At 43.6% G+C, this 25,079-nt stretch overlaps 1 protein-coding gene across 1 annotated transcript in view; it reads right to left on the reverse strand.

Annotated features, from left to right (window-relative positions):
• Positions 1-9,237: 9,237 nt before the first annotated feature.
• Positions 9,238-25,079, reverse strand: part of DNAJB4 (DnaJ heat shock protein family (Hsp40) member B4) — a 39,297-nt gene continuing 23,455 nt past the window's right edge. Inside the window, exon 3 of the mRNA XM_073593688.1 lies at positions 9,238-10,785. Coding sequence (XP_073449789.1) covers positions 10,552-10,785 — 234 coding nt within the window. The 3' untranslated portion in view covers positions 9,238-10,551. The remainder of the gene's footprint in view (positions 10,786-25,079) is intronic.

A 25,079-nucleotide genomic window follows, 5' to 3' on the forward strand; every position in this document is an offset into this window, starting at 1 on the left:
CTTTATTAAAAAATATACTTATGAAATACATCAAGTTTGCCAAACAAAATAGAATTATAGTTTCCAATATAACAAAGTCACAACTCACAAGCACTATGCTTCAGGATTTAATTTCGTTCTTTTCAAGTCTATCCACAATATGACTCTAAACTCAGTAAAAAATAAAATGATGAGCAAATTCATCAGGTGAAGCAACTTGTGTTATATTATAATAATGATTAGGTATGATGAGCAAGGTGTCCAAAATGTGTTCCACTGGCAATTTGCAGGCTTTTGGACCAAATATTCACCCTGCCATTGACACTGCCTGATATCAGAATCAGTAAATCATTGAAATTATATATATATATATATATATATATATATATATATATATATATATATATATATATATATAAAAAGCTGGCCATAGATGGTTCAAATCTTGGCCTGTTCAGCAGGGACCAGCGGAAATTCGAACCATGTATGGGCAGGCTGGATGTACCCAAGTTGATTGATCAACTTGGGTACAACCAGTCTGCTGGATTTTTCATGCGATTATTGCTAGTAGCTATTAAAGCCTCTAGCAAAAATCACTGTGTTCTCCCATTGGGTGGGTGAGAAAAACAATGGCTCTGCGGGAGGGATTCCCCTGTTAATTCTGTCTGTGATGATGAGCGAATCAAGTTATTTTCTTTCCTGCAATCAGTCTATGGCCGGCCTAAGGTTTCCTTTCAATTTCCCAACATTCTGCACTATTTCTGTGTTTGGAAAAAAGCTTAGAAAAGGATGAAGATGATGAAAATGCTATAAGAATGACACCTCCAAAATGCTCAGACAAAAAAAGGAATAAAATAAAAATGCAAAAGGATTGATATAATGTTCAATACTGCCAAGAGGTGAGGAAACACCAAAATATTTGGTTTTCACCTGGTGATCTGGCCAGTAATACACCTCCTGTATTAAATGCTCCGATCCTCTTCTTCTGGGGTGTCCTGCTGGCACTTCTGGCCCCTCCCCCCTGCCGTGTACCCTCATAGCAAGGTGCTTGTGTCTATTGACACACACAGTGCGTCTCCGCCCCGCCCTCCACTCCCTCTTCACTGGATTTAATTGACAGCAGCAGGAGCCAATGGCTCCCACTGCTGCCTCCATGACCAGTGAGGAGAAAGAGAGTGCCGCAGCTCTCGGGCGCTGTGCTGGATTGAGATCAGACTCAGGTAAGTACAGGAGGGGTGGGGGGGAAGCTGCACATAATACTTTAATACATACAATGTACTTTAGTACATACAAAGTTTTACATTTATGAATGGATAATGGTTTTTTTCAAACCTCTAACTGCCATTTTTGCTGAACTTGGTCTGTTAAAGTAAATTGAAAAATGACAGCTTACTGTCAGGATCAACTGGTGAAAACATAAGGAAAAAGCCTGAAAAATAATGCAGCTACCACATTTAAGGATTAGTAAGCTGCAATATTTTCAATTCTTGTTTTGGGGTTTAATACTGATTTAATGCAACACACCTAAACACATAAAACAGCTCAGAGATTTTGACTATTACATAATATTACACAATATTCTTTGCACTGTGCAAAGAAACCAAAGAGGCTGAAGGAAACTCATGTAACTTCCCACCCGTAGGACGTCATATTAAAAAACCTCTGTGCAAATATCATGTGACATAAAAAATTGCAATACCCACCATTTTATTTTCTAAGGCCTCTGCTTAAAAAATATATAATGTTTGGGGGTTCTAAGTAATTTTCTAACAAAAAAAAATATGATTTGTACCGGAGCGGACTGGACTATTGCCCCTCAGGCCTCCTTGATGCCCTGTAAAAAGGTGGCACCGCTTCCACCACAGACATGCCTAAAGTGTGGGATATGAATGAGGACAGAGCGCAGATTGAACGCCCCCATGGATGGTGTACACCATGTACGAGCAGAGGCCGGCTCCGTGCCCCACCTGAGGCTCTCCCCCCACCCCAGGCCAGCCCTGACTGAGCCACCCCAGCCCCCTCCTGCATCCTCTGGCCACCCCCTGCCAGCCAGTTTGGGCCCCCTGGAGTCAGTGGGCGCTGTCCAGCCCGACCCGGCCAGTAAGCAGAGAGTACCTGGAGCGTTGCTTCAAGGGGTTGCAAAGGTACGTGTTTTTTCACCTTAATACATCCTATGCATTAAGGTGAAAAAACACCTGTCAGTGACCGGCGCCCCAGCCCCCCCCCCCCTCCCCGTTTTACTTATCTGAACCCTTGAACCATGGGGACACGCTGTCTCTCTGATAAGGGGTTCTCGGCTGTTGATTGGATAGATTGATAGCAGCACAGCCATTGGCTCCCACTGCTGTCAATCAAATCCAATGACGTGGGGGGCGGGGCCGAGTCCTGCATTCAGCGTCTATGGACGCCGAATGCAGGACTCGGGAGCGTGCCCGCAAGGTAACCCCCCGGGAGAGCGCTTCTCCCAGAGGGTTATCTGATGTGGGGAGGAGCCGAGAGAGCCGCTGAGGGACCCCAGAAGAGCAGGTTCGGGGCCACTCTGTGCAAAATGAGCTGCACAGTGGCGGTACGTATATGTTTGTTATTTAAAAAACCTTTAGTGTCACTTTCACCCTGGGATGGGGGTTGGGAGGGGCCGAGTCCTGCACCATTGGCCCCAATGGGTTGTACTTGCCCCCTGGGACAAAAGTTGCCAGTCAGCCCCTGATTTTCAATTGTAGGAGAGGAATGTTAGAATTGGCCTGGTAGGGAAGTAGTTAAGAACCCATCACCCCAATTCTACAGGGAAGCATTGGTAATAACTGTGATTTTTGTTGAGGTGAAGGATTTTGATAATAGCAGGAATTCTGCTGTAAAATTGTTGGCCTATTAAAATGCAACAATAACATGGGATTGAAAAGCATACCAAAGCAAGTCTCCGGGGCGTGCAGAGTTTTGTGTTAAAACTGTCGCTAAGTTTTGGCGATACAGCATAATAAAATATAGAGAAAGTTCCCCTAAGAAACTAACAAACACATCGAGCTGCTTGCGCAGACGGGCGGAGCTGCTGGGGATCACATAAACTGTGTCCTTAAAAGGTACAAACCTTCAGCTGGTAGAACTCCAAAGATCAGCTCTGAGGCTTTCCGAGGATATAACCAAAGCAAGGACAACTTGTCATTCCTCAGAATCTCCCTGAAGAAAAGCAGAGCAATTATGTGTGCTCAGCGGTGGGCACATTGCCATTCATAAATATTGCTCAAGTGGTGGATCAGTTCACAAGAATCAAAAGAAAAACACGCTGGTCAAAGATGACCATTCTGCATCTAAACTGACTCAATGCCCAACCACTGATCGGGTTAAAGCAACACTGCTGTTGGCCTAAAATATTTTCACTGCAAACCAAGAAGCTTTGTGCTGACTATACCTGTCCTGCTGCCTATTCCTTTGATCTTTGCTATTTTGCAGAGTAATTACATCTTTAACCCCTTCCCACCGCCGTCTCCTGGCCCTTTAAAAGCTAATAAATGCCAGGAGGCGGAGGCAAGTATTCGGGTCATGTGACTGCTGTTATTGGCTGTCACAGTGGTCACATGATTGGAAAGCTTCCGATTCCAGTCCCCGCCGGTGACTGTGCTGGGTGCTTGTTCTCAGCACAGAAAAGCGTTTACATAGATCCGCATATATATGGCCTCTCGACGTTAAAGCCCACCCGCGAGAGGCTGCATATTTGTGTACCGTCGGCAGGAAGAGATTAAACCTGGCACCCTTCTGGTTGGGTTGGATGACTGGTCCCCCACTGAAGCTGTGGTTCCTCCACCAAGCCCCAGATCACAATAGTGACATAGGGGTCAGCAGAAGGAACCACAGTGGGGATGAGGACTTTTAAAGGAGAAGTACAGGCAAGGCTCGTGCAGTTTGTTTTGCACTCCTGTGACCCGTTTTCAGCAGAGAGCGGGCTGAAGTCCGCTCTCTGCTGACATCACAGAAGTCGTTCCAGGCTTCGCGTCATTATGACCACAGAGTCTGGATCTGCCAGATCCCTGGACTGATACCCGGCTCAGGCTCTCAGCAAGCCGTTGAGAGCCTGAGCCGGCCGCTCCGCCCCCTCCACAGCCCAACGCTCCAATGAGCGAGGAGGGAGCAAAGCAGAGAGCTGTGACTGACAGTCTACAGCTCTCTGCTCACGGAGTCCTGAAAACTGAGCGATCAGCGGTGTTTGATCGCTCGGTTCTCAGTGTAGAGGTGTCGGGGGACAGATGCAGCATCGGACCGATGCATCATCCACCTAGGTAAGTATGATTCTGGAAAAAAAAACCAGAAACCTATACTTCTCTTTTAACAGTCCCAGAAGTGTCAAAGGTAGAGATTCTTCATGCAGGTGTAGCTCTGGAGTGATGATCAAAGGGACAGGTCAAACAGGAAAAATGCCCCCTACATTGGTAGTCAGTAGGAAGAATGTAAGGCCCCTTTCACACTGGGGCAGGGGCGGCGGCGGTGGTAAAGCGCCGTTATTGTAAGCGGCGCTTTACCGTCGGTATGCGGCCGCTAGCGGGGCGGTTTTACCCCCTGCTAGCGGCCGAGAAAGGGTTAAAAAACACCGTAAAGCGCCTCTGCAGAGGCACTTTGCCGGCGGTATAGCCGCGCCGTCCCATTGATTTCAATGGCAGGAGCGGTAAAGGAGCGGTATACACTCCGCTCCTTCACCACTCCGAAGATGCTGCTAGCAGGACTTTTTGTACCGTCCTGCCAGCGCACCGCTCCAGTGTGAAAGCCCTCGGGGCTTTCACATTGGAGACAAAGCAGCGGCACTTTCGGGTCGGTTTGCACGCGCTATTATTAGCGCAATAGCGCCTGCAAACCGCCTCAGTGTGAAAGGACCCTAACCCTTACAGTGGTGATCAGAATGCTATCCTTACAGTCAGCTTTTCCAAATGACATTGGCCCTGGAGCTATGCTGGCACCATCAAATGTGAGGTCAATCAGCCACAGCTCAAGAAACCCCCAGCAACCTCTGGAGGAACCCTAAAGTTCCACAGAACCCTGGTTTAGAATGGCTGCATTAGAGTAACTCTGCAGCCAGTTTTTTTAGTTTTGGATAGGGGAGAGAAGGGTTAGAATACATTTTATTGCTACTTGTGTTCTGATAGGGGAGATACCCCTTCACTTGGGTCACAGAAAGTAAGGCGCTACAGACAATAGAAAACACCTTTCTAACCTTCTAACTTTACTAATAAACGTGCTGGTTATTGCACGCCACCCAACTTTTTTAGATGGGAACGAGGGACACCTATTAGCAAAAGAATGTAGACATAGGAAAACCCCCTTTGCCATGGCCCTTAAAGGAGAATTATACAAAAAATGATTAGTTAAACCCACAAGTGTTTTTTTTTTTTTTTTACCACTACTATTCCTTTATATTGGCTTTTGAAATTTAAAAATGCAGCAATTTAGAGATTGGATGAAAGGTTTAGCACTGGGAAACACTTTTTGAACTATAAAAAGTGCATTTTATACAGTACTATATAGATCAGACCAAAATGAGGGACAAATGAGGATGAAAGAGGGACAGTTGGGAGCTATGGTTATTGCTGTCTATGTTCCTCACTTCCTGTTCCAGTGACATAAAAGGACATGAGGGGAAATCTCCCAAATGGGGACACAGACAGCAGAATTATTAGCCCTAATCATCTACCTATGCCCCCCCCCCCCCCCCCCCATGTGTAATCAAGATAAAGTGAACTGAAAGGCAGATAATTCTTTATACCCCGAGCCACCCCCCATCAAATTATTCCCCGCATCTATTACCTTTTGTACCACCACCCCCTCCCTTTAGAATGTAAGCTCTAAGAGCAGGGCCCTCCTGTCCCTTCTGTATTGAACTGTACTGTAATTGTGCTGTCCTCCCCTCTACATTGTAAAGCGCTGCGTAAACTGTTGGCACTATATAAATCATGAATAATAATAATAATAATAATATATCTAATCCTGGCATTTTTTAAAATTTTCATTCATGTATACAGATCTGACATATTTGGCAATTAAACAATTCATATGAGGCCCTGCCACCAAAAGAGCTTACAGTCAAACGTCCTATCACTACACACACACCCACCAAGGCCAACTTCCTGAATTTGTACCCTGTAAACTTTAACCAAAAGGCACGTTTAATTTCTCTTTCAAGCTTTGGAGTTGTCACCAATAAGATCTAAGATAAAAAATGGTCTACTTCTAAACAGGAATAAGTGCATGTCAATAACCTTCATTTACATATTATTATATTAGAATTGAAGTTTGAAACAAAGAATATGTGAATATGTTGCTACTCTTGCGGAGTTACTGTAGTACCACTTAACATCCTGTAGGTGGTGCTGAGCAGTCTGGTATCTAAGGAATGCCGTTAATGGCAGTAAAATTGACAAGGCAGAGGAGACAAATTAGTTCCCCAGGTATATGAGAAAACAATGCATTGTAGGGTTATAATTAAAAAAAAAAAGACTTTATCTTTAATAGGCAGACCATTAACGGACCTCCTAGAGGCTGGACAGCCAATCAGTCTAAAAACAAACAGCCAGAATAGTCAATGAAAGTCGATCTTGCCTGGCCCCTTAAAGCCAAGCGTTTTGTATGGGGGTAAGGCGTTTGGAGTTTTGAATATAGCGTTGTAGCACGTAGGAACGTGCTTTCTATCAGTGTAAATGAAGCCATCAGCCATAAGGCTATTGGCTTGTCCTTGCTTTGGGACAATATAGGTCAACACAGCCCAACATCATACCTCCCAACTTTCTGAGATGGGAATGAGGGACACCTATTAGCAAAAATATGTAGGCATAGGACACGCCCCTTGTCATGCCCCCTTAATGGAGAATTATACCAAAAAAAGGGCTTTTTACCACTACTATTCCTTTATACTGGCTTTTGGAATTTACAAATGCAGCAATTTAGAAATTGGATGAAAGGTTTAGCACTATAAAACACTTTTTGATAGATAAGTAGTGCATTTTATATACAACTATATAGACCAGACCAAAATGAGAGACAAATGAGGAGGAATGAGGGACAGGGGGACTTTGTTCCAAATCAGGGACAGTCCCTCAAAATCAGGGACAATTGGGAGCTATGCCCAACATTGATGATATAGATGAGCTTTTCCAGACATCTCCTGTCTGGCACCTCTTGGGGGTTATCGATTGAACAGGTTTCTAATCTGGAAAACAGTTAAAGCTGCACGCACTAATCACCACCCCATACCAATGTGTATGTGCATATAACGATGTAAAGAAAGTAAAAATAAAGATATTACAAAACCTTAAATGTGACTAGTTTTGTCACTCCACATAAACCTCCCAAAAAATGTTTGTTCAACATGGAAAACACTAAGTCCATGCTGAAAGGTCCATTCTGACCCAGCTTAATTTGCAATCTAAAAAAGGAGAAAATCATCCAGCTAGACCATGAAGGTTGCCACATCCCTGAGATAAGGAAATAAGAATACCCCCAAAGGTTAATGGGACTTTAACAGCAACGCTAAAATTTAAAACTCATTTATTGATGTGAGCAAAAATATACAAAAACAGCAATATATGTAGAAAACAGAAAAATTGTACAAAATGTTACACCATTAAAAACAATGATATGAAATGGAGATGATGCTTTTAAAGACTTTACAAGCATCATCACCATTTCATATCATTGTTTTTAATGGTGTAACATTTTGTACAATTTTTCTGTTTTCTACATATATTGCTGTTTTTGTATATTTTTGCTCACATCAATAAATTTGTTTTTTGTTAAATTTTAGCGTTGCCGTTAAAGTCCCATTGACCTTTGGGGGTATTCTTATTAGCTTAATTTGCAAAGTCACATTGCTGAAGGTGAGAGTTCACCTGAAGGGGGGAGCACTTTGTGGTGACACACTGTTTGTATATCTGAGCACTACAATGGAAGGTGGATTGGCCAGTAGGATGAGCATCACAGTTATCATGGACTATACTTTAATTTGTATACTGTATGTTTTCAATGCACTGGTTAAGCATGGACTTTTTTCTATGTGAACAAAACATTTTTGGGGGTTTATGTGGATTGACAAAACTAGTCACATTTAAGGTTTTGTATTACACCAATACCTTGGATTACGAGCATAATTCGTTCCAGAAGAATGCTTGTAATCCAAAGCACTCGTATATCAATGCGAGTTTCCCCACAGGAAATAATGGAAGCTCAGATAATCCGTTCCACAGCCACTGCTTGTCTATGCAGTACCTCAAGTGGCCAGAGGTGCAGGGGCGCCGGAGACACTAGGAAACACTCGGAGACGCTCGGAGACCACTCAGAGACAATGAGGAACAGAGTGTTTCTGAGTGTCTCCGAGCGTCACCGGCGCCCCCGCACCTCTGACCAGTTGCGGTACTGCACACCCTAGAGGCTTGAATTCTGCTCGTCTTGCGAGACAAAGCTCGCACAACGAGTCAGGATTTTTTTTACAAAAGTAGCTCGTTTGTAAACCGCGTTACTCGCAATCCGAGGTTCCACTGTATCTTTATTTTTACTTTCTTTGTAGCACTTTTATTTGTTATAGCACAGCACAAGTGAACACTGTTAGTGGGCTCCAATCTGTCCTGATTGTTTCTGTCCTCCATAATGTCAACCTGTGCCACTCTTCTCTCTACGGACATATACTTGCTCAGTGGATTTGCAAGTACATGGATCATTCTGCAACTCTTTGAAGATTTGTGTCACTAAGGAGCCTGCCTGTAGGTTAAATCTCACACTGATGTCTATGGGCAGCCTTACAGGTGCTTGCCAGCCATGTGTTGAATGGCTCCTTCTTCTATGGTATTTCTTCCACTGGAATGTAGAGTTACAAAGTCAGTATTTGGCGGTTTCACCTGTAAGTTGTGGTGTTTGACTCCACTTGGAGGTGTGGGCGGCTACCTTACTGGTACAACTGCGCTGTCACTTCAGTAACAAGAATATTTATATGGGGAGAGAAGAGCACCCAATATCCAGAGTAATATCATATTCAATGGGCGGATAACAATCGTTTATTGAAAGTAAAAAATGTACAAGTTGAGCCAATTCATTTCAGGGGAACGGCCTCCACCTTCTTCAGGGCTAACATACAAACATAGAGATAAAAAACACAATTAGTGTACAGTCAGTATTGATTTTTGGACTAAAATAGAAAAGATATAGCTACACATCCATATGTGCTAACTCTATGTTTGTATGTTTGCCCTGAAGAAGGGGGAGGCTGTTCCCTCGAAACACGTTGGCTTGACTTGTAAATTTTTTACTTTCAATAAATGATTGTTATCCTCCTATCACGTGTGGTATTACCCTGGATATTGGGCGCTCCACCCTTCTTATATAAAACGAATGAGCGAATGCTGGTTATTTCACACAGAGCAAATGCACATGCATTTTAGCTGCATTTTTTAAAACAGACCCCCTTAACGTTTACAAAAAAAAAAAAAAGGTTTTGGTTGGGGATGGGTTTTTTTGGAAAAATCCCCAAAACGAATGAAGCGGTTTGTTGGAACTGAGGACCAAGCTAGGCTAATTGGGTTGTTCTTAGTCAGTATTTGGTGGCTCCAAGGGTAGGTCATGGTGTTTGAGTCCACTTGGAGTTGTGGGCTACTACCTTATTGGTACAACTGCATTGTCGATTCAGTAACAAGAATATTTATATGAAGAAGAAGTGCCCAATATCCAAAGTAATACATACTATATTTGATGGGAGGATAACAATCATGTATTGAAAGTAAAATATGTACAAGTCAAGCCAATGTATTTGGGGGGAAACAGCTTCCCCCTTCTTCAGAGCTAACATACAAACATAGAGATAAAAAAAACACAAGCAGTATACAATCAGTATTGGTTGTGAGATAAAATAGAAATATATCTATACATCCATATGTACCATATTGTGTTTTTATCTCTATGTTTGTATGTTAGCCCTGAAGAAGGGGGAGGCTGTTCCCCCGAAATACATTGGCTCGACTTGAAATCTCATTGAATGTGGTATTGCTTTGGATATTGTGTGCTTCTCTCTCCTTATAAAAAACTAATGAGTGAATGCACATGCAGTTTAACTGGATGAACAGTTATGCATTTTTTTAATAGACCCCTTGGTGTTTACATAACCTTGAGAAAAAAAAGAAAAAGGTTTTGGTTGGGGATGGGCTTTAAACACAGCTTTAAACTGATTTATTCAAAGTCGCTGCTTTGAGTTGATTTTAAAGTGCAGTGCAACATGCACCATCACAAGTCTTTGGGTTTAGTGTCACCAAAAAATATATATTCACAAGCCTTCTAATACAAAATCAGCTCTAAATTAACAAAAAAAAAAAAAAAAAAAAAGCTTGTATATTAAACACCCGTCACTAGCAAGCCTGTGGCGCAAAAACAGACACAAGTACAACAAGTCCCTGCAGGAACTGTCACACCGCGCACACGCTGCCCTTCCTAATACTGTAAAAGTGCACGTACACCCATCAGAGAACATAATACCGGGTGCACAGCTGTAGTTTATTTGTAGGTCTTCTTATGTGGTAATACAGTGCCAAGGCCGTCTTCCCATCAGCGAGTATTCTAGGAAACAGGTAGATGTCTTTTTAGAATCTCCTTCGATGCCTGTGGAATGGTGTCTGGGAATATCACTTCAAACTCAACCAGTAGATCTCCACGTTGATCGGGGTTCTTTGGAAAAGGGAGTCCATAGCCAATAATCCTCCTTCTCATCCCGGGTTTTATGACTTCGTTTATCGTCATGGGGATATTTCGTCCGTCGAGAGTGGGCACAGTGATGGAGCATCCACAGAGAGCCTGAAAATATATATTAGAGCGTTGGCTTTATTTTATTTATATTTATTTGTATTAATGGAGAACATTATATAATTGTGCTATCAATGAAATACAATTTAACACTTGAATGTATAAACGTGTGTGTATATATATATATGAAAAAAAGAAATATGCACATTAATATGATGTATTCTCTAACCCCTTTGTGCCTAAGGATAAAATAAATGCCTGAGGCCAATTTCATACCTCACAACATTTTGAGATGGGAATGAGGGACACCTACTAACAAACGTATGTAGGCATAGGACACGCCCCTGCCACACCCCCTTAAAGGAAAATTAACCAAAAATAAGGTTAATTTTTTTTTTACCACTGCTATTCCTTTATATTGGGTCTTAAAATTTACCAATGCAGCAATTTAGAATTTAGATGAAAGGTTTAGCGCTGGGAAACATTTCTGAAAGATAAAAAGTACATTTTATATACATCTATATAGATCAGACCAAAATGAGGGACAAATGAGGAGTAAAGAGGGACAGAGGGACATTGCTCCAAATCAGGGACAGTTGGGAGCTATGCAATTTTGACATGTGTTAGTAAAACCATTCACATCATCACAACTACTTTGTGCATCCAGGTGGATTATACCACGTTTATTTTAAGGACAAATTAGACTTTCATTTGGTGGTAAATCATACCTCCCAACTTTTCAAAATGGGAATGAGGGACACCTATTAGAAAAAGTATGTGGGTATAGGACACACCCCCTGCCATGCCCCCCTTAAAGGAGAATTGTATTAAAAAAATGATTGATTAAACCCACAAGTGCTTTTTTACCACTAATATTCCCATTATATTGGCTTTTGGAATTTACAAATTCAGCAATTTAGAAATTGGATGAAAGGTTAAGCACTGAGAAACACTTTTTGAAAGATAAATAGTGCATTTTATATACAACTATATAGCTCAGACCAAAATGAGGGACAAATGAGGAGGAAAGAGGGACAGAGGGACATTGCTCCAAATCAGGGACAGTACCTCGAAATCAGGGACAGTTGGGAGCTATGGGTAAATGGTAATGGATATCTCCTGTTTTTTATTTTTTTATTATCAAAGCAAAACTAGCCCAAAATAGTAAAAAAAAAAAAAAAAATGAATTGAACTGTGTATTTCTTGCTACTACCATAACCATCCACCAAAGGACAACCCAAAATAAATTTTCCTGCTCCTGATAATCGCAGCAATACCACATATGTGTATGTTATTTGTTTTTTTTTTGTACCTGTAGTATAGCCCAGAAACAATAGTTTTGCTTTTTGCTTTTTTTAAAATCCTACCTAAAACACACTGACACTAATTAAAAAAAAAATCCTGTCCAAAAAAATACTGACCCTGAACTCTGACCCTGATCCAAACACTAACCCTGGCACAGACCTAGATCAAAATTTGATCCAGGTTTTTTTTTTTATTATTATTATTATTATTTTTTTCTACACACACTTTTTTTTTTTATCTCTGCAAGGACATAGAGTGATACAATGTATCTGTCTCGTCCATTCACAGAAAACACAGGGGTGGGCTTCCCAGTGACTGATCATTGGGATAGCCAATCAGAGGCTATGACAGCGATCAGGTGACCAGGAATCGGCCGTTCCGGGTCCCGATCGTTAGAAACGGTGAGACCCTGGTCTCTGTGCGTTGCGGCGCACTCCCAGCATGAAGGGAGATTCTCAAATATGCGGCACAGCAGAAAGCCCAGTCCGTAGGGCCAAATATTTGCATACGGTCGGCGTAAAGGGGTAGGGCAGAATGACCCTCTTTCATGTTGATATCCATTTCCGTTAGCCCAGCCTGTTCTTCACACCCCCGCCCCTAGGGAGCGTGTCATTGCACAGTCTGGGTGGGCAGATGGTTGTAGTTCCAATGTGCACCAGTGGGTGTCTCCCAGCAGCCACCAGTTTCCAGCTATCAGTCTCCACCTAAGGCTACGTGTACACTAGCCCAGTGGTTCTCAACCTCAGACCTCAAGTACTCCCAACAGGCCATGTTTTGGTGACTTCTCCTAAGATAAAATAGCTCTTATCAATACCATGTCATTGATATTGATTTAAAGCAGCTGTGCAAAGTAAAGGAAAACCTGAAAACATGGCCCGTGGGGGGTATTTGAGGAATGAGGTTGAGAACCAACGCACTAGCCTACCCTGACCACGGCCCTGGGAAAACGCAAAATTTTTACTGCGATTTTGAGCAATTTCCATTTTCCCCGCTGCCGGCGGTCAAAATGTTCCTATCCTGAATGCAATTAGCTGCAGAGAAGGGCAGGAGAGACATTAGGGGTCTAACAGACTCCTAATGTCTCTATAAAGAGTACCTGTCATCAGCCCATGCTATCACATGGGAGGGCTTGTTAGCCCCCTTGTGATAACAACCAAGGTAAATAAAATTTAAAAAATAAAACACAACACTAAAGTAAATAAAGATTTAAAAGCACCCCGTCACCACCATACACACCTGAATGCAAATGCCCACACATGTGAGGTGAGAGCAATAACACTAGGGCATTATTCACAGTTAACTCTAAACTGATAACTAGTAATCAGGAATCAGTAAAATGTTATTCCAGCAGGGGTCTGAACAGAGGTGGTCGCTCCATTAGGGGCGCAGAGGCGTCACCCCCTAATCTACATGCAGGGCTCCGGACGCATGGATTTCAGTGTTTTTTTTTTTGAAGCACATGATTAGAGCCTGATGCTCTAATGCCTTGTTTCCACTGAGCGGATCGGTTTGGTACGCTATTTTGGGTGTTTCCATTATGAAAGCGACCCATACAACCGAACCGCACCGCTCCATTCAGGGTCCTGCTTCAGATGTGGGGCCATAGAAAATGGAACGGTTCGGTTAGGGCGGAGCTACGATACATTCCACTGATTGGCTGACAGAAAACCCTCTGCTGTGCTATGCTGAGGCATTTTTTCTAAACCCTGTATGGCCCCTTGTGGTCCCACTTGCAGTGGAAATGCTCGACAGAATAGACCGGACCATTCTAGGCCATTCAAACTGTACCGACCCGAACCGATCCGCTCAGTGGAAACAAGGCATAATTGGCTTAAAAAAGGGTTGGCTCGGGGCGCAGAGCACTGCACCCTGAGCCCACCCTGTTGTGTGACAATAGCAAATTAATATTCCCTATAGTCTTCCTGCTTCTCCACCCGGCCAGTCAAGAAGCAGGTCCTAAGACCCGATTGGCCAAGAGGAGAAGCGACCGTATTGGCCGCCGAGGAGGAAGGCGTTGAGGAGGAGGAGACGCAGGGGAAAGCCGAAGCTGCCCACGACCTCGATGGGGTAAGTGCGGGGCTGGTGGGCAGACGGGCAAGCGACGGGGGGGTGGTGCTTGGTTTCTCAAGCGATGGAGGGGGGGTGGCAGGTGGTTTGTTTTCTTCTCATGCCTCCCCAGTGTGAAAGCACTCAGGCTTTCACACTGGGGCGGTGCGCTTGCGGGACGGGAAAAAAAGTCCTGCAAGTAGCAACTTTGGGCCGGTATAGGAGCGGTGTATACACCGCTCCTAAACCGCCCCTGCCTATTGGAATGAATGGGCAGTGCTTCCGAAGTGCCTGAAAAGCGCTTCGCGGAAGCACACAACACAGGCGCTATTAACCCCTTCTTCGGCCGCTAGGGGGAGTTAAGAGAGTCCCGCTAGCCGCCAAAAAGCGCAGCTAAAACGACGGTAAAGCGCCGCTAAAACGAGCGGCGCTTTATCGCTAACGGACCCGCCGCCCAGTGTGAAAGTACCCATAATGCCCCTTTCCCCAGCAGCACATACTCATCTTTCCTTTGCTTCCTAATATGTGGGAGTTTGTTACTTCATATTAGTCCTGATAATTGGCCCAGCACTGTCACAAGGGGGCCAGGAGAGTTTTAAATCCTGTGTAAGCTCGCAATAGGGAAAAGTGATGTTTGCCACACCCATGCAGGGCAAAGGAACAAGTTTTCTTAACCGCTGCCTTTTTCAGCTGTACATACTCACCTTCCCTTAGCTCCTACACTGCTTCCTTTAGAACCCGAGAACAAAGCAAAGCCCTGTGTGAGCTTTAAATTGCATGTGACAGCATTGAGTTTTTAATCAGCCAATCATTAAGCACCAGAGCTTTCGTGTGGGGGGCAGGAGAGCGAGTCACATGCCCACCATACCCAGAAGTACTGGGTGTTTCTCTTCCTTCCTTGTAGACAAATACTGTAGGTTCAGAAGTGAGAGGGGAAGGTGAGCATTGGTGCATTTCGGGAGGGAGCCAGTTAACTGAACCTGTTGCCCAACAATGGGCAAAGCACGGGTTCATTTTAATAGTACCTAGAGATTCACAAATTTCATCTAAACCAGTCACTTACATTCAGATTTGGAATTGTCTGTAAGCAATATCCAACAACGGCAGACATTGTCCATAGGGTTGCCACCTGTCCGGGATTCCCCCGGACACTTCGGGTTTGGAATCATGCGTCCAGGTTTCAGACTGACTGAAACCCGGACACACTATTTAGACTGGACTATGGCTTCCCAGCAGGGTTGCTGGCTGCAGTTGTCTAAGCTGAGAGTGGCTGTCTTTCTTTCTTTCACTGCCCAAAGCCAGCATTAACAACCCCCCCCCCAACACACACACACAGACGGGAGAGGAGAGAGGGCTCGATCTGCACCTCTTCCTTCTGCCCCTACCCCTCTGTGTCTGCCCACACTCCAATCCCTTGGGCTGTGCCTCAGAAAAGGAAAGTGGGGGCCGGAAATTATACATCTGGATGAGAGGTGCTGATTGCCAAGGGGTGGCTGAGCTCACCATCCATCCCTATCTGTGACTGAAGTCTCCCCCCTTCTCTCTCCTGCCTGTGAGTAAGTACACTAAGATAAATCAGGGTTCTCAGAGCACCCCTTACATCAGAGTTCCCCTTTACACCAGAGGCCACAGTGTTCCCCCTTACATCAGAGTTCTCTCTGTACATCAGAGTTCTTAGTGTTCCCCCTTAAATCAGGGTTCCCAGAGCATCCCTTATGTCAGAGTCCCCAGAGTTCTTCCTTACATCAGAGTCTGCAGAGTCCCTCCTTACAGTGAAAGGAAACTCTGGGAGTTCAGATGTAAAAGGGGAACTCTGTGGATTCAGATGTAAAAATGGAACTCTGTGGACTCTGATGTAAAGGGGAACTCTTGTTATTAACTTCATATGATTAGAAATGTTATTTAATAGCAAAATATATGTATAGTTTATACTATAAAACAAAATTGCTGTACTCCGTGAAAGTGTTCGGGTTTGGCTTGAAGAAAAGGTGGCAACCCTAATTGTCCACCTAAGCTTTGCTGGTGGGAATGTCAATTACAGGCTGGATTTTTCCAATTGTGTAATTGTCTCCCCCCAATAGTGGTGGGCTCTGCGTATGATAACCACTGCCTCTCCCCTTTCCATATCCATAAGAAGAATATTAACCCAACGTGAATGTATATGTGTATGCCACACAACATTTAGGGCTCATTTACACTTGCTTTGACTTCAATACACATTAAAGTGCACACCGCTTCAATTTGCTTTTTGATGTGTTTTTGATGCCTCTGTGATGCTTCAGTGATGCTTTTTTGAAGCTTGGCAGATGCCCTGTGTGCGTGTGTTGATTTCTCATACCTGCAACACCTCCAAAACAAAGCGGAGCTAAAGCTGAATAAAAGCCTCTCAAAAGCTGCAGGTGCTGTACGCAAGGTGCTGTAGACTTCTATGGAAGCTTTGAAGCACCACTAAAGCAACATGAGGAATCATTTTTAAAGCAAAGCAAATGCAACGTGTAAACAGGACTGTAAGGTAGCCATTTTATTTAGTGACAGGGGCTCTGATTGGCATTCAGAATGGTTTAAAAAAGTGTGTCCAACGTTATGTTTTGAAGCAAATGTAGGGTTGGCTATTTCCTGTGCTGGTATAATGTTTTTCATGAATTTGAGATGAAATATGCCACATTTGGCCACTAGATGGAGCTAAGTATCATAGGAAATTCCTTTTGTACTTAGCGCCATCTAGTGGTCAAATCTGTGAGTCAAAGGGAAAAGGTAATCTTACTATTCTTTATAACTTAAAACTAAACTGAACCTATCCATTTACCTGTTTCCCAGAACAGTTACAATCATTGCATGCCATGAATAATAACTGTCACAGTTGCTTGTGCTCTCAACTGAACTATCAAGTGATTAAATGTCTGGTGTCAACACTGATCACCTTTGATGCACCATGGTAACTGCAGATCAAACAGCAGCTAAGATGGCAGCTTCCTTGGCTATAAAGGATAGCAGGGTTTAATTCTGCTTTTTTTTTGTAATTCCTTTATTTTCCAAATGTAGCGCTGGTAGATTTTCAATCTACCGCTTATGTGTAAATTTAGTGGGTCATCTTTTCTGTACATAGTTCAGATTTAATCTATAGCTAAATTAGCTTCTGTTCCAACCTTGGTTGTGTTGCATGCAGTTCCACTCCGTCGCCTGTAGATGTCGGTGTCACTACAGACCGGAGCTGGAAAGCAGCAAACTGAGGTGTATTGAGTGCTCTTCTTTCTCAGAAGTTACTCTGCAGAGGTTGTCTCCTGGGGTGCATTCTGGGAGGGGGTATTTAAGGAACAAAACCCATATTTCTGGGTCTTTTCGTTCCACCTGCTGGCCCTCCTGGCCAACAGGTATGTGTTAGGAGTCCTACCTCGTGGTCCTCCGGGCGGGAGGACCACGTTGCTGCAGCGTGTGGGTGGGCCCAGAAGTCTGTCTGGGGCCTACTACAGCGACTGTGGAGATGGTCCTGTGCTGTCTGTCCTACGGGAAGAAGCTGGACAATTGAGAAGAATCCAGGGGAGGACCCGTCATGGAAGGATCATGAAGAGCGCTGGTCTGGAGAGGGGCCTGGTGACTCAATTGGAGGACGCATCTTAAGTTAACCTACCGCATAGTACTGCCGGGTCGGCTTAAAGGTTCTGGTACTGTGTTGCTGTTCACTGAAACTACTACATCCTGTGGCAGAGGATCGTGCAGTTTGTTTCACTCAAGTCTGTGGCAGAGGCTTTCGGTTCATGCTACGCACCGGCTGCTTTCCGGGCGATCAAAGATTTAATCCTGAACCGAAGATACATTCATCCCTGAGATTTCAATTCCTTATTGCTATACCAAGAAAAGGTATTTGAACTTCCCTGCAACTCTTCTTCTACCTCTTTCCTGCTACTTCTTCCAGTTATCTCCCATTAAAGCCTACATTGTTAGCTGATAAGTTCAACGTGGACTCTAACCCTGGTCTTGGTGAAACTACAGGTAAAAAGGTGACGGAAACAGCCCGCTTTAAATCAGCAACTTCACCATGAGTTATTGCTACACAAAAAAATATGTGTTTAACAGTCATGATATGCACTAGTGACAGATAACAGAATCAAGTAGCAAAAAAAAAAGGGTCACACAAAAAATCCACTTTGTGTGCATCAAAGTCCTTTATAAACCCAGATATTACCTAGGAAAAGTAGCAGTTACACTATAACCGTGCTGCACAAAACTTGAACAGAGAGCAGAACTGTGGGAGGGGCCTGGCAAGCTCCACCTACTACAGCCTGCCTGCAGAAAATTACAGGAGGGGGCGGAGACAAGACCAGTCATCCTGCACAAGGAGAGAGAGCAGCAGTGACCGGTCTTTACAACAGGAAGCCTTCATACCTTCATGCATTCTATGTCTTCTCTGTGTAGCAGCCCCCCTAATACTTACCTGAGCCTGATCTTCCTCCAGCGATGTGCACAAGAGCCTCGGCTCTCCGGGGACATTCCCTCCTCATTGGCTAAGACAGCAGCGGGAGCAAAGGGGGGGGCGGACCAGGAGCGCCGGCGGGTGACCCAAAAAAGAGGAGGATTGGGGCTGCTCTGTGCAAAAACACTGCAGAGCAGGTAAGTATGACATGTTTGTTATTTTTTTTTACTTTAATATCACTTTAACACGGGATTACTGCACAGATCTGGAAGAAATACACATAGCACACCAAGATTCAAGTAAGAATACACAGGCCTCATGTATTTAGATAACGTTTGCTTATCCTATAGATCAGCTTTAATAGATAATCCACAACAGCTGGAGAAAACTGCACCTATGTAAGTCTGGCAAAGTGAATGCGAGCTAAATTTTTCTACCCAACAATGGCAAATAAAGTTGAATATCTTGTTCAAAAATTAATTCTCTCTGTCTGGGAAATAGCAGAAAAACTTCATACCAGGTGGTACTTAACGCCACATAAACTCCATGCTGCGTTCCCAAACTCTCATGATACCTGTTTCCATGGCTGCCAGGACAAAAGAACCTTTAACTTTCAATTTTTTTATTTTTTTATTATTCAACTAACAAGCCAATGTCATAGAAAGTACATTCAATGAACAATAAAGCTTATAAATGTGAAATGAAGTATAAGCGTCTGAATGTCCTTCCATCAGGATATGCAGAAATACAACACCTCAAAACATTAAACTGAGAAATTTCGGAATATAATATATTTGGTGGAAATATTGGTGAGGTTGACAAGACGAAGTAACATAGAAGAATATAAGTCGTTGGTGGCCAGGTCATGAAACTTGTTTCTGATTCTTTAGGGACTAACTATGTAGAGTCCCAACGAGCCACTTAGACCTGTACTATTGGGAATAGTTAAATAGTTATAACACAGGGAAAAGGTATAGCGGAGGAACCAAAGGTGAGGGATAGGGAAAGGGAAAGGAAGGGGAAGGGGGGGAGACGTAAAAAAAAGGGGGGGTTCCCTTGTGCCCCTTCCTGTAAGTATCAACAACATGGAATTATATGTACTATCCAAAGGAACCTTTAAAGGGGTTGTAAAGGTAAAATTTTTTTTTTTTTTTAAATAACAAACATGTTATACTTACCTTCACTGTGCAGCTCGTTCTGCACAGAGTGGCCCCGAACCTGGTCTTCTGGGGTCCCTCGGCGGCTGTTTCAGCTCCTCCCCGCAAGCATTAACCACCTTAATGCGAGCTTCCTCGCATGGTGGTTAGTACTTGCGGGCGTGCTCCCGTGATACAGCGGTGGCTATAGCCGCTCACTGTATCACTCGGCCCCGCCCCCCAGCGCGCCGCGTCATTGGATGCGATTGACAGCAGCGCGAGCCAATGGCTGCGTTGCTTCCAATCCATCCACTGTAGCCAATCAGCGGCCAGGGTTAGCGGAGGAATAGATGTCGGGAACGCGAAGCTGACTTTCGAGGCATCAGGTAAGTAAAACGGGGGGGCTGGGGGCGGCGGTATTGCCAGAAGTTTTTTCACCTTAATGCATAGAATGCATTAAGGTGAAAACATTTTTACCTTTACAACCCCTTTAAATATATATCTGGGTTGTGTCCATCCTCTTGGTAGGATGGAAGAAGGTGGAAGAGGTCAAAACCTTTACAACCGTTATTTCCTAGACGTCATTTACTTGCACTTAACCCTACTTCTCCCAACCCAATTGATAAGCTGTTATACACCCTGTCTGGATCTGTCCAATGGGTTATTGCCCTGAACCAGCTACTCTAAACCACTTTTTACGCCGGAAGAACCCTTGCAAATAACCTTTGGATCTTGGGAACCCCTGCTAAAATCAATTCATTTGTGGTCAGTGGGAAAAACGCCCCTTACTTGGTAGATAGGGAGAAAAATTCCCCATACATTGGGGGGCCAGTGTTAAGAATGCCCCCTTACGGTGGTGGTTAGAAAACGACTCTTATGCCGCGTACACACGAGCGGAATGTCCGACAGATAAAGTCCGACGGAAGCTTTTCATCGTCTATTCCGATCGTGTGTATGCCTCATCTGACTTTTTTTTTATCTCGAAAATTCTGAAGGACCTAGAGACAGAACATGTTCTAATTATTTCCAATGAAACCAATTCCTATCGGGAAATGGCTCGTCTGTATGCTGTTCCGACGGACCAAAAACGACGCATGCTCTGAAGCATACGAGACGGAAGCTATTGGCTACTGGCTATTGAACTTCCTTTTTCTACTCCTGTCGAAGTGTTGTACGTCACCGCGTTCTGGACGGTGGGACTTTGGTTTGACCCTGTGTAGGCAAGACCGCTTGAATGGAATTCCGTTGGCGTTCCGTCGGAGAAACCTTCGGAATTTAATCCGACGGTGAAACCGATCGTGTGTACGCGGCATAACAGACTACTAGAACCCAGATAGCAAGAAATTCTCCTGCAAGTTTGGAAATGACTTGTAAAGCTATTACTAGACTTGCCAGGCGTCACAAGTTTGTTGCACAATTGCAGCAAGTCCGCATTGCATGACTCCAGATCAACTTTGCAAACATTCTACAAGTCTGCTGCAAGTTCTGGTTTAGTTATGAACAGTCTATCATAGCTCCCAACTGTCCCTGATTTCGAGGGACTATCCCTGATTTGGGGCAATGTCCCTCTGTCCCTCTTTCCCCCTCATTTGTCCTTCATTTTTGATCTGATCTATATAGTTGTATATAAAATGCACTTTTTATCTTTCAAAAAGTGTTTCCCAGTGCTAAACCTTTCATCCAATTTCTAAATTGCTGCATTTGTACATTTTAAAAGCCAATATTAAGGAATAGTAGTGGTAAAAAAAAAAGTCCTTGTGGATTTAATTAACCTTTTTTTTGCTTAATTCTCCTTTAAGGGGGTGTGGATTGGGGCTTGTCCTATGCATACATACGTTTGTTAATAGGTGTCCCTCATTCCCATCTCAAAATGTTGGGAGGTATGGTCTATTGTAGCTGGCTGCTGGAGGGTCTATTGATGATGTCTGTGGGGAGATCTGTTGTTGCTGGAGGGTATTTTGTTGCGGGTGGTCCATTGTTGCTGGCGGGATCTACTGTTGCTGTTGGCTGCAGGGGATCTATTTTATTGCTTTTCTTGTTATCATTAACAAATTCCATACAAATTACTTAGTACCACAAATGTTACTTGGTTCTGTACTCTGTAAAAGGGGCAGTACTGGGAGGTGGGTAGGGGGTGGAACCAAGGAGCGATGCTCAGAGGTAGGTAGGGGCATTGGGGTAAATCCGAAAGGGGGAGTTCCTGCACCTATTCTTTGAGAAAAAAAAGCCCTGCTAATCCCTCTCCACTCTATCCAAAACTAAAAAAAGATGATCATTTAGGAGCAGTAAATAATCTGCAGACATGCACAAACCACAAAGACATATAAAACAAAACCAAAATAAACAGTCACATTCCCTAGGTTCATTACCATTTTAAACCCTTTCTAAACTATGCTATGAATGTAGCGCCTCTGTTAACAGTACATTAACTGAAATTAGATCAATTCAGGGTGCGTTAATTAACTCCATGATTCAGCTCACAGCAGCATGCATCAGAATTGCTAACCAACAATGAGAAAAACATAGCGGGGTCATAAAGGATGTCTATGACACACTTTGAAGTCTGTTGGCCCCCATGCCAAATTTGTTGGTGTTTGCAGCTGATTCATGTACCTGTCACAGACTACATTAAATTCAGTTCATCAGACCATACCACATAGACATCCATAGGTAGCCTTTGTGAAGGGTGGGTGCAGGACTGCCGTTCGAAATCACGGGACTCTGTACAGCCTACCTCCTGACAGGCCCTCCTCCAAAATTACAACAATTAAAATATTTTAAAATTATGTTTCCAATTTTGAAAAATGTTTTTTTTTTTTTTTACAAATTTACAAATAATTTTTTACATTTTTAAAATGTATTTATTTTTATTTTTTTTACAATGCTGTTGGGGGAGGGGGTTTAGGTGAAATATCAGGGGTCTAAACAAACTCCAGACATCTCACCTTTGAGACAGAGGAAGGAATTGAGGACACGGGTTCTTCAGTTCCTTTCTCTGCAGCCTCAGCTGCATTGAAGATGAATGAACAGGAGAAAGAGGATCCTGTTCATTCATAAACTGAAGCATAGTAAACATAATTTACTATGCTCAGTTATGAATGGACACAGGAGAGATTCGTACCACTTGCTCACTGTGTCCAATTCAGAAAAAGAAGGGGCTGATTAATAACATAGTACCTTGAAAAAGTATTCATACCACTTGAAATTTTCCACATTTTGTCACGTTACAACCAAAAACGGAAATGTATTTTCTTGGGATTTTAGCTGATAGACCAACACAAAGTGGCACATAATTGTGAAGTGGAAGCAAAATTATAAATGGTTTTCAATGGCCCCCTTTACTCTGATACCCCTAACTAAAATCTAGTGGAACCAATTGCCTTCAGAAGTCTCCTAATTAGTAAATAGAGTCCACCTGTGTGTAATTTAATCTCAGTATAAATACAGCTGTTCTATGAAGCCCTCAGAGGTTTGTTAGAGAACCTTAGTGAACAAACAGAATAATGAAGGCCAAGGAACACACCAGACAGGTCAGGGATAAAGTTGTGGAGAAGTTTAAAGCAGAGATAGATTATAAAAAAATATCCCAAGTTTTGAACATCTCACGGAGCACTGTTCAATCCATCATCCAAAAATGGAAAGAGTATGGCACAACTGCAAACCTACAAAGACATGGCCGTCCACCTAAACCTAAAGGCCGGGCAAGATGAGCATTAATCAGAGAAGCAGCCAAGAGGTCCATGGTAACTCTGGAGGAGCTGCAGAGATCCACAGCTCAGGTGGAAGAATCTGTCCACAGGACAACTATTAGTCGTGCCCTTCACAAATCTGGCCTTTATGGAAGAGTGGCAAGAAGAAAGACATTGTTGAAAGAAAGCCATTAGAAGTCCCATTTGCAGTTTGCGAAAAGACATGTGGGGGACACAGCAAACATGTGGAAGAAGGTGCTCTGGTCAGATGAGACCAAAATGTAACTTTTTGGCCTAAAAACAAAACACTATGTGTGGCGGAAAACTAACACTGCACATCACCCTGAACACACCATCCCCACCGTGAAACATGGTGGTGGCAGCATCATGTTGTGGGGATGCTTTTCTTCAGCAGGGACAGGGAAGCTGGTCAGAGTTGATGGGAAGATGGATGGAGCCAAATACAGGGCAATCTTAGAAAAAAACTTGTTTGAGTCTGCAAAAGATTTGAGACTGGGGCGGAGGTTCACCTTCCAGCAGGACAACGACCCTAAACATACAGCCAGGGCTACAATGGAATGGTTTAGATTAAAGCATATTCATGTGTTAGAATGGCCCATTTAAAGCCCAGACCTAAATTCATTTCAGAATCTGTGGCAAGACTTGAAAATTGCTGTTCACAGACGCTCTCCGTCCAATCTGACAGAGCTTGAGCAGTTTTGCATAGAAGAATGGGCAAAAATGTCACTCTCTAGATGTGCAAAGCTGGTAGAGACATCCCCAAAAAGACTTGCAGCTGTAATTGTACCTTCTATTGGCTGCCCTAGGTGGGTGCATGGCTTTACGGTGGTCTTATACAAAATCCAATGAAGAGAAAACCAGCACAGCGAGCAGGAGATTCTGAAGCAAAATTTACTGAAATCCCATATCAGATGTAACTTTTTTTGCTGATGGGACTTCAGAAAATCTTGCTTCAGAATCTACTTGGTGTGCTAGTTTTCACCTCCATAGGTACATGACTCTGTCTGTGCTGCGGAATGAGGTCAAAGTGTCCATATTGGACGCTCCTTCCTCAGTACGCTCCTTCTCTCCCTGCCTGGCCACTGGGCCCATCACAGTGAAAGGCTAAGAGTTTTGTGATAGCAGTGGGCAGAGCCTGATGGGCAACAGAGAGACTAGTTCTCAATCAGGTCTGCCTGTCTGACACCAAAGATAGGGCACTATTTCTCCAACTGATACCATTGATGGGGCACTATTCCTCCCACTGACACCAATGATGGGGCTCTATTTCTCCCACTGACACCATTGATGAGGCACCAATACTTCCACTCACAACAAAGATAGGGCACTATTCCTCCCACTAATACCACTAATGGGGCACTATTCCTCCCATTAATACCAATGATGGGGCAGTATTCATAACATTGATACCATTGTTGGGGCACTATTCCTCCACCTACTGGGCACAGGCGTTATGTAAATTTTTAATCCCACTTACCACCAAGCCTGGGACATACAGTAGTCAATTCCCACTAATGCTGGAGCATTTTCTACTCCCACTGGCCCTTTCTTTAGAAAGTTTGGAAACCCCTGGACAAGAACATTCTGGGAGTACAGTTCTTTTCTCTTTTACATTTACTTTCAGAAGCAGAAAGGAGACTGTTGTGCTGGAATCTCTGATATGTACTGGGCTAGCGATGATTTGGTTGCGATGGCATCAAGAAACAGCAAAAATGATCCCCAGTTGGGTTCGGAGGG

This window comes from Aquarana catesbeiana, linkage group LG07 (genome assembly GCF_042186555.1).
Source record: "Aquarana catesbeiana isolate 2022-GZ linkage group LG07, ASM4218655v1, whole genome shotgun sequence".
Classification (NCBI taxonomy): domain Eukaryota; kingdom Metazoa; phylum Chordata; class Amphibia; order Anura; family Ranidae; genus Aquarana; species Aquarana catesbeiana.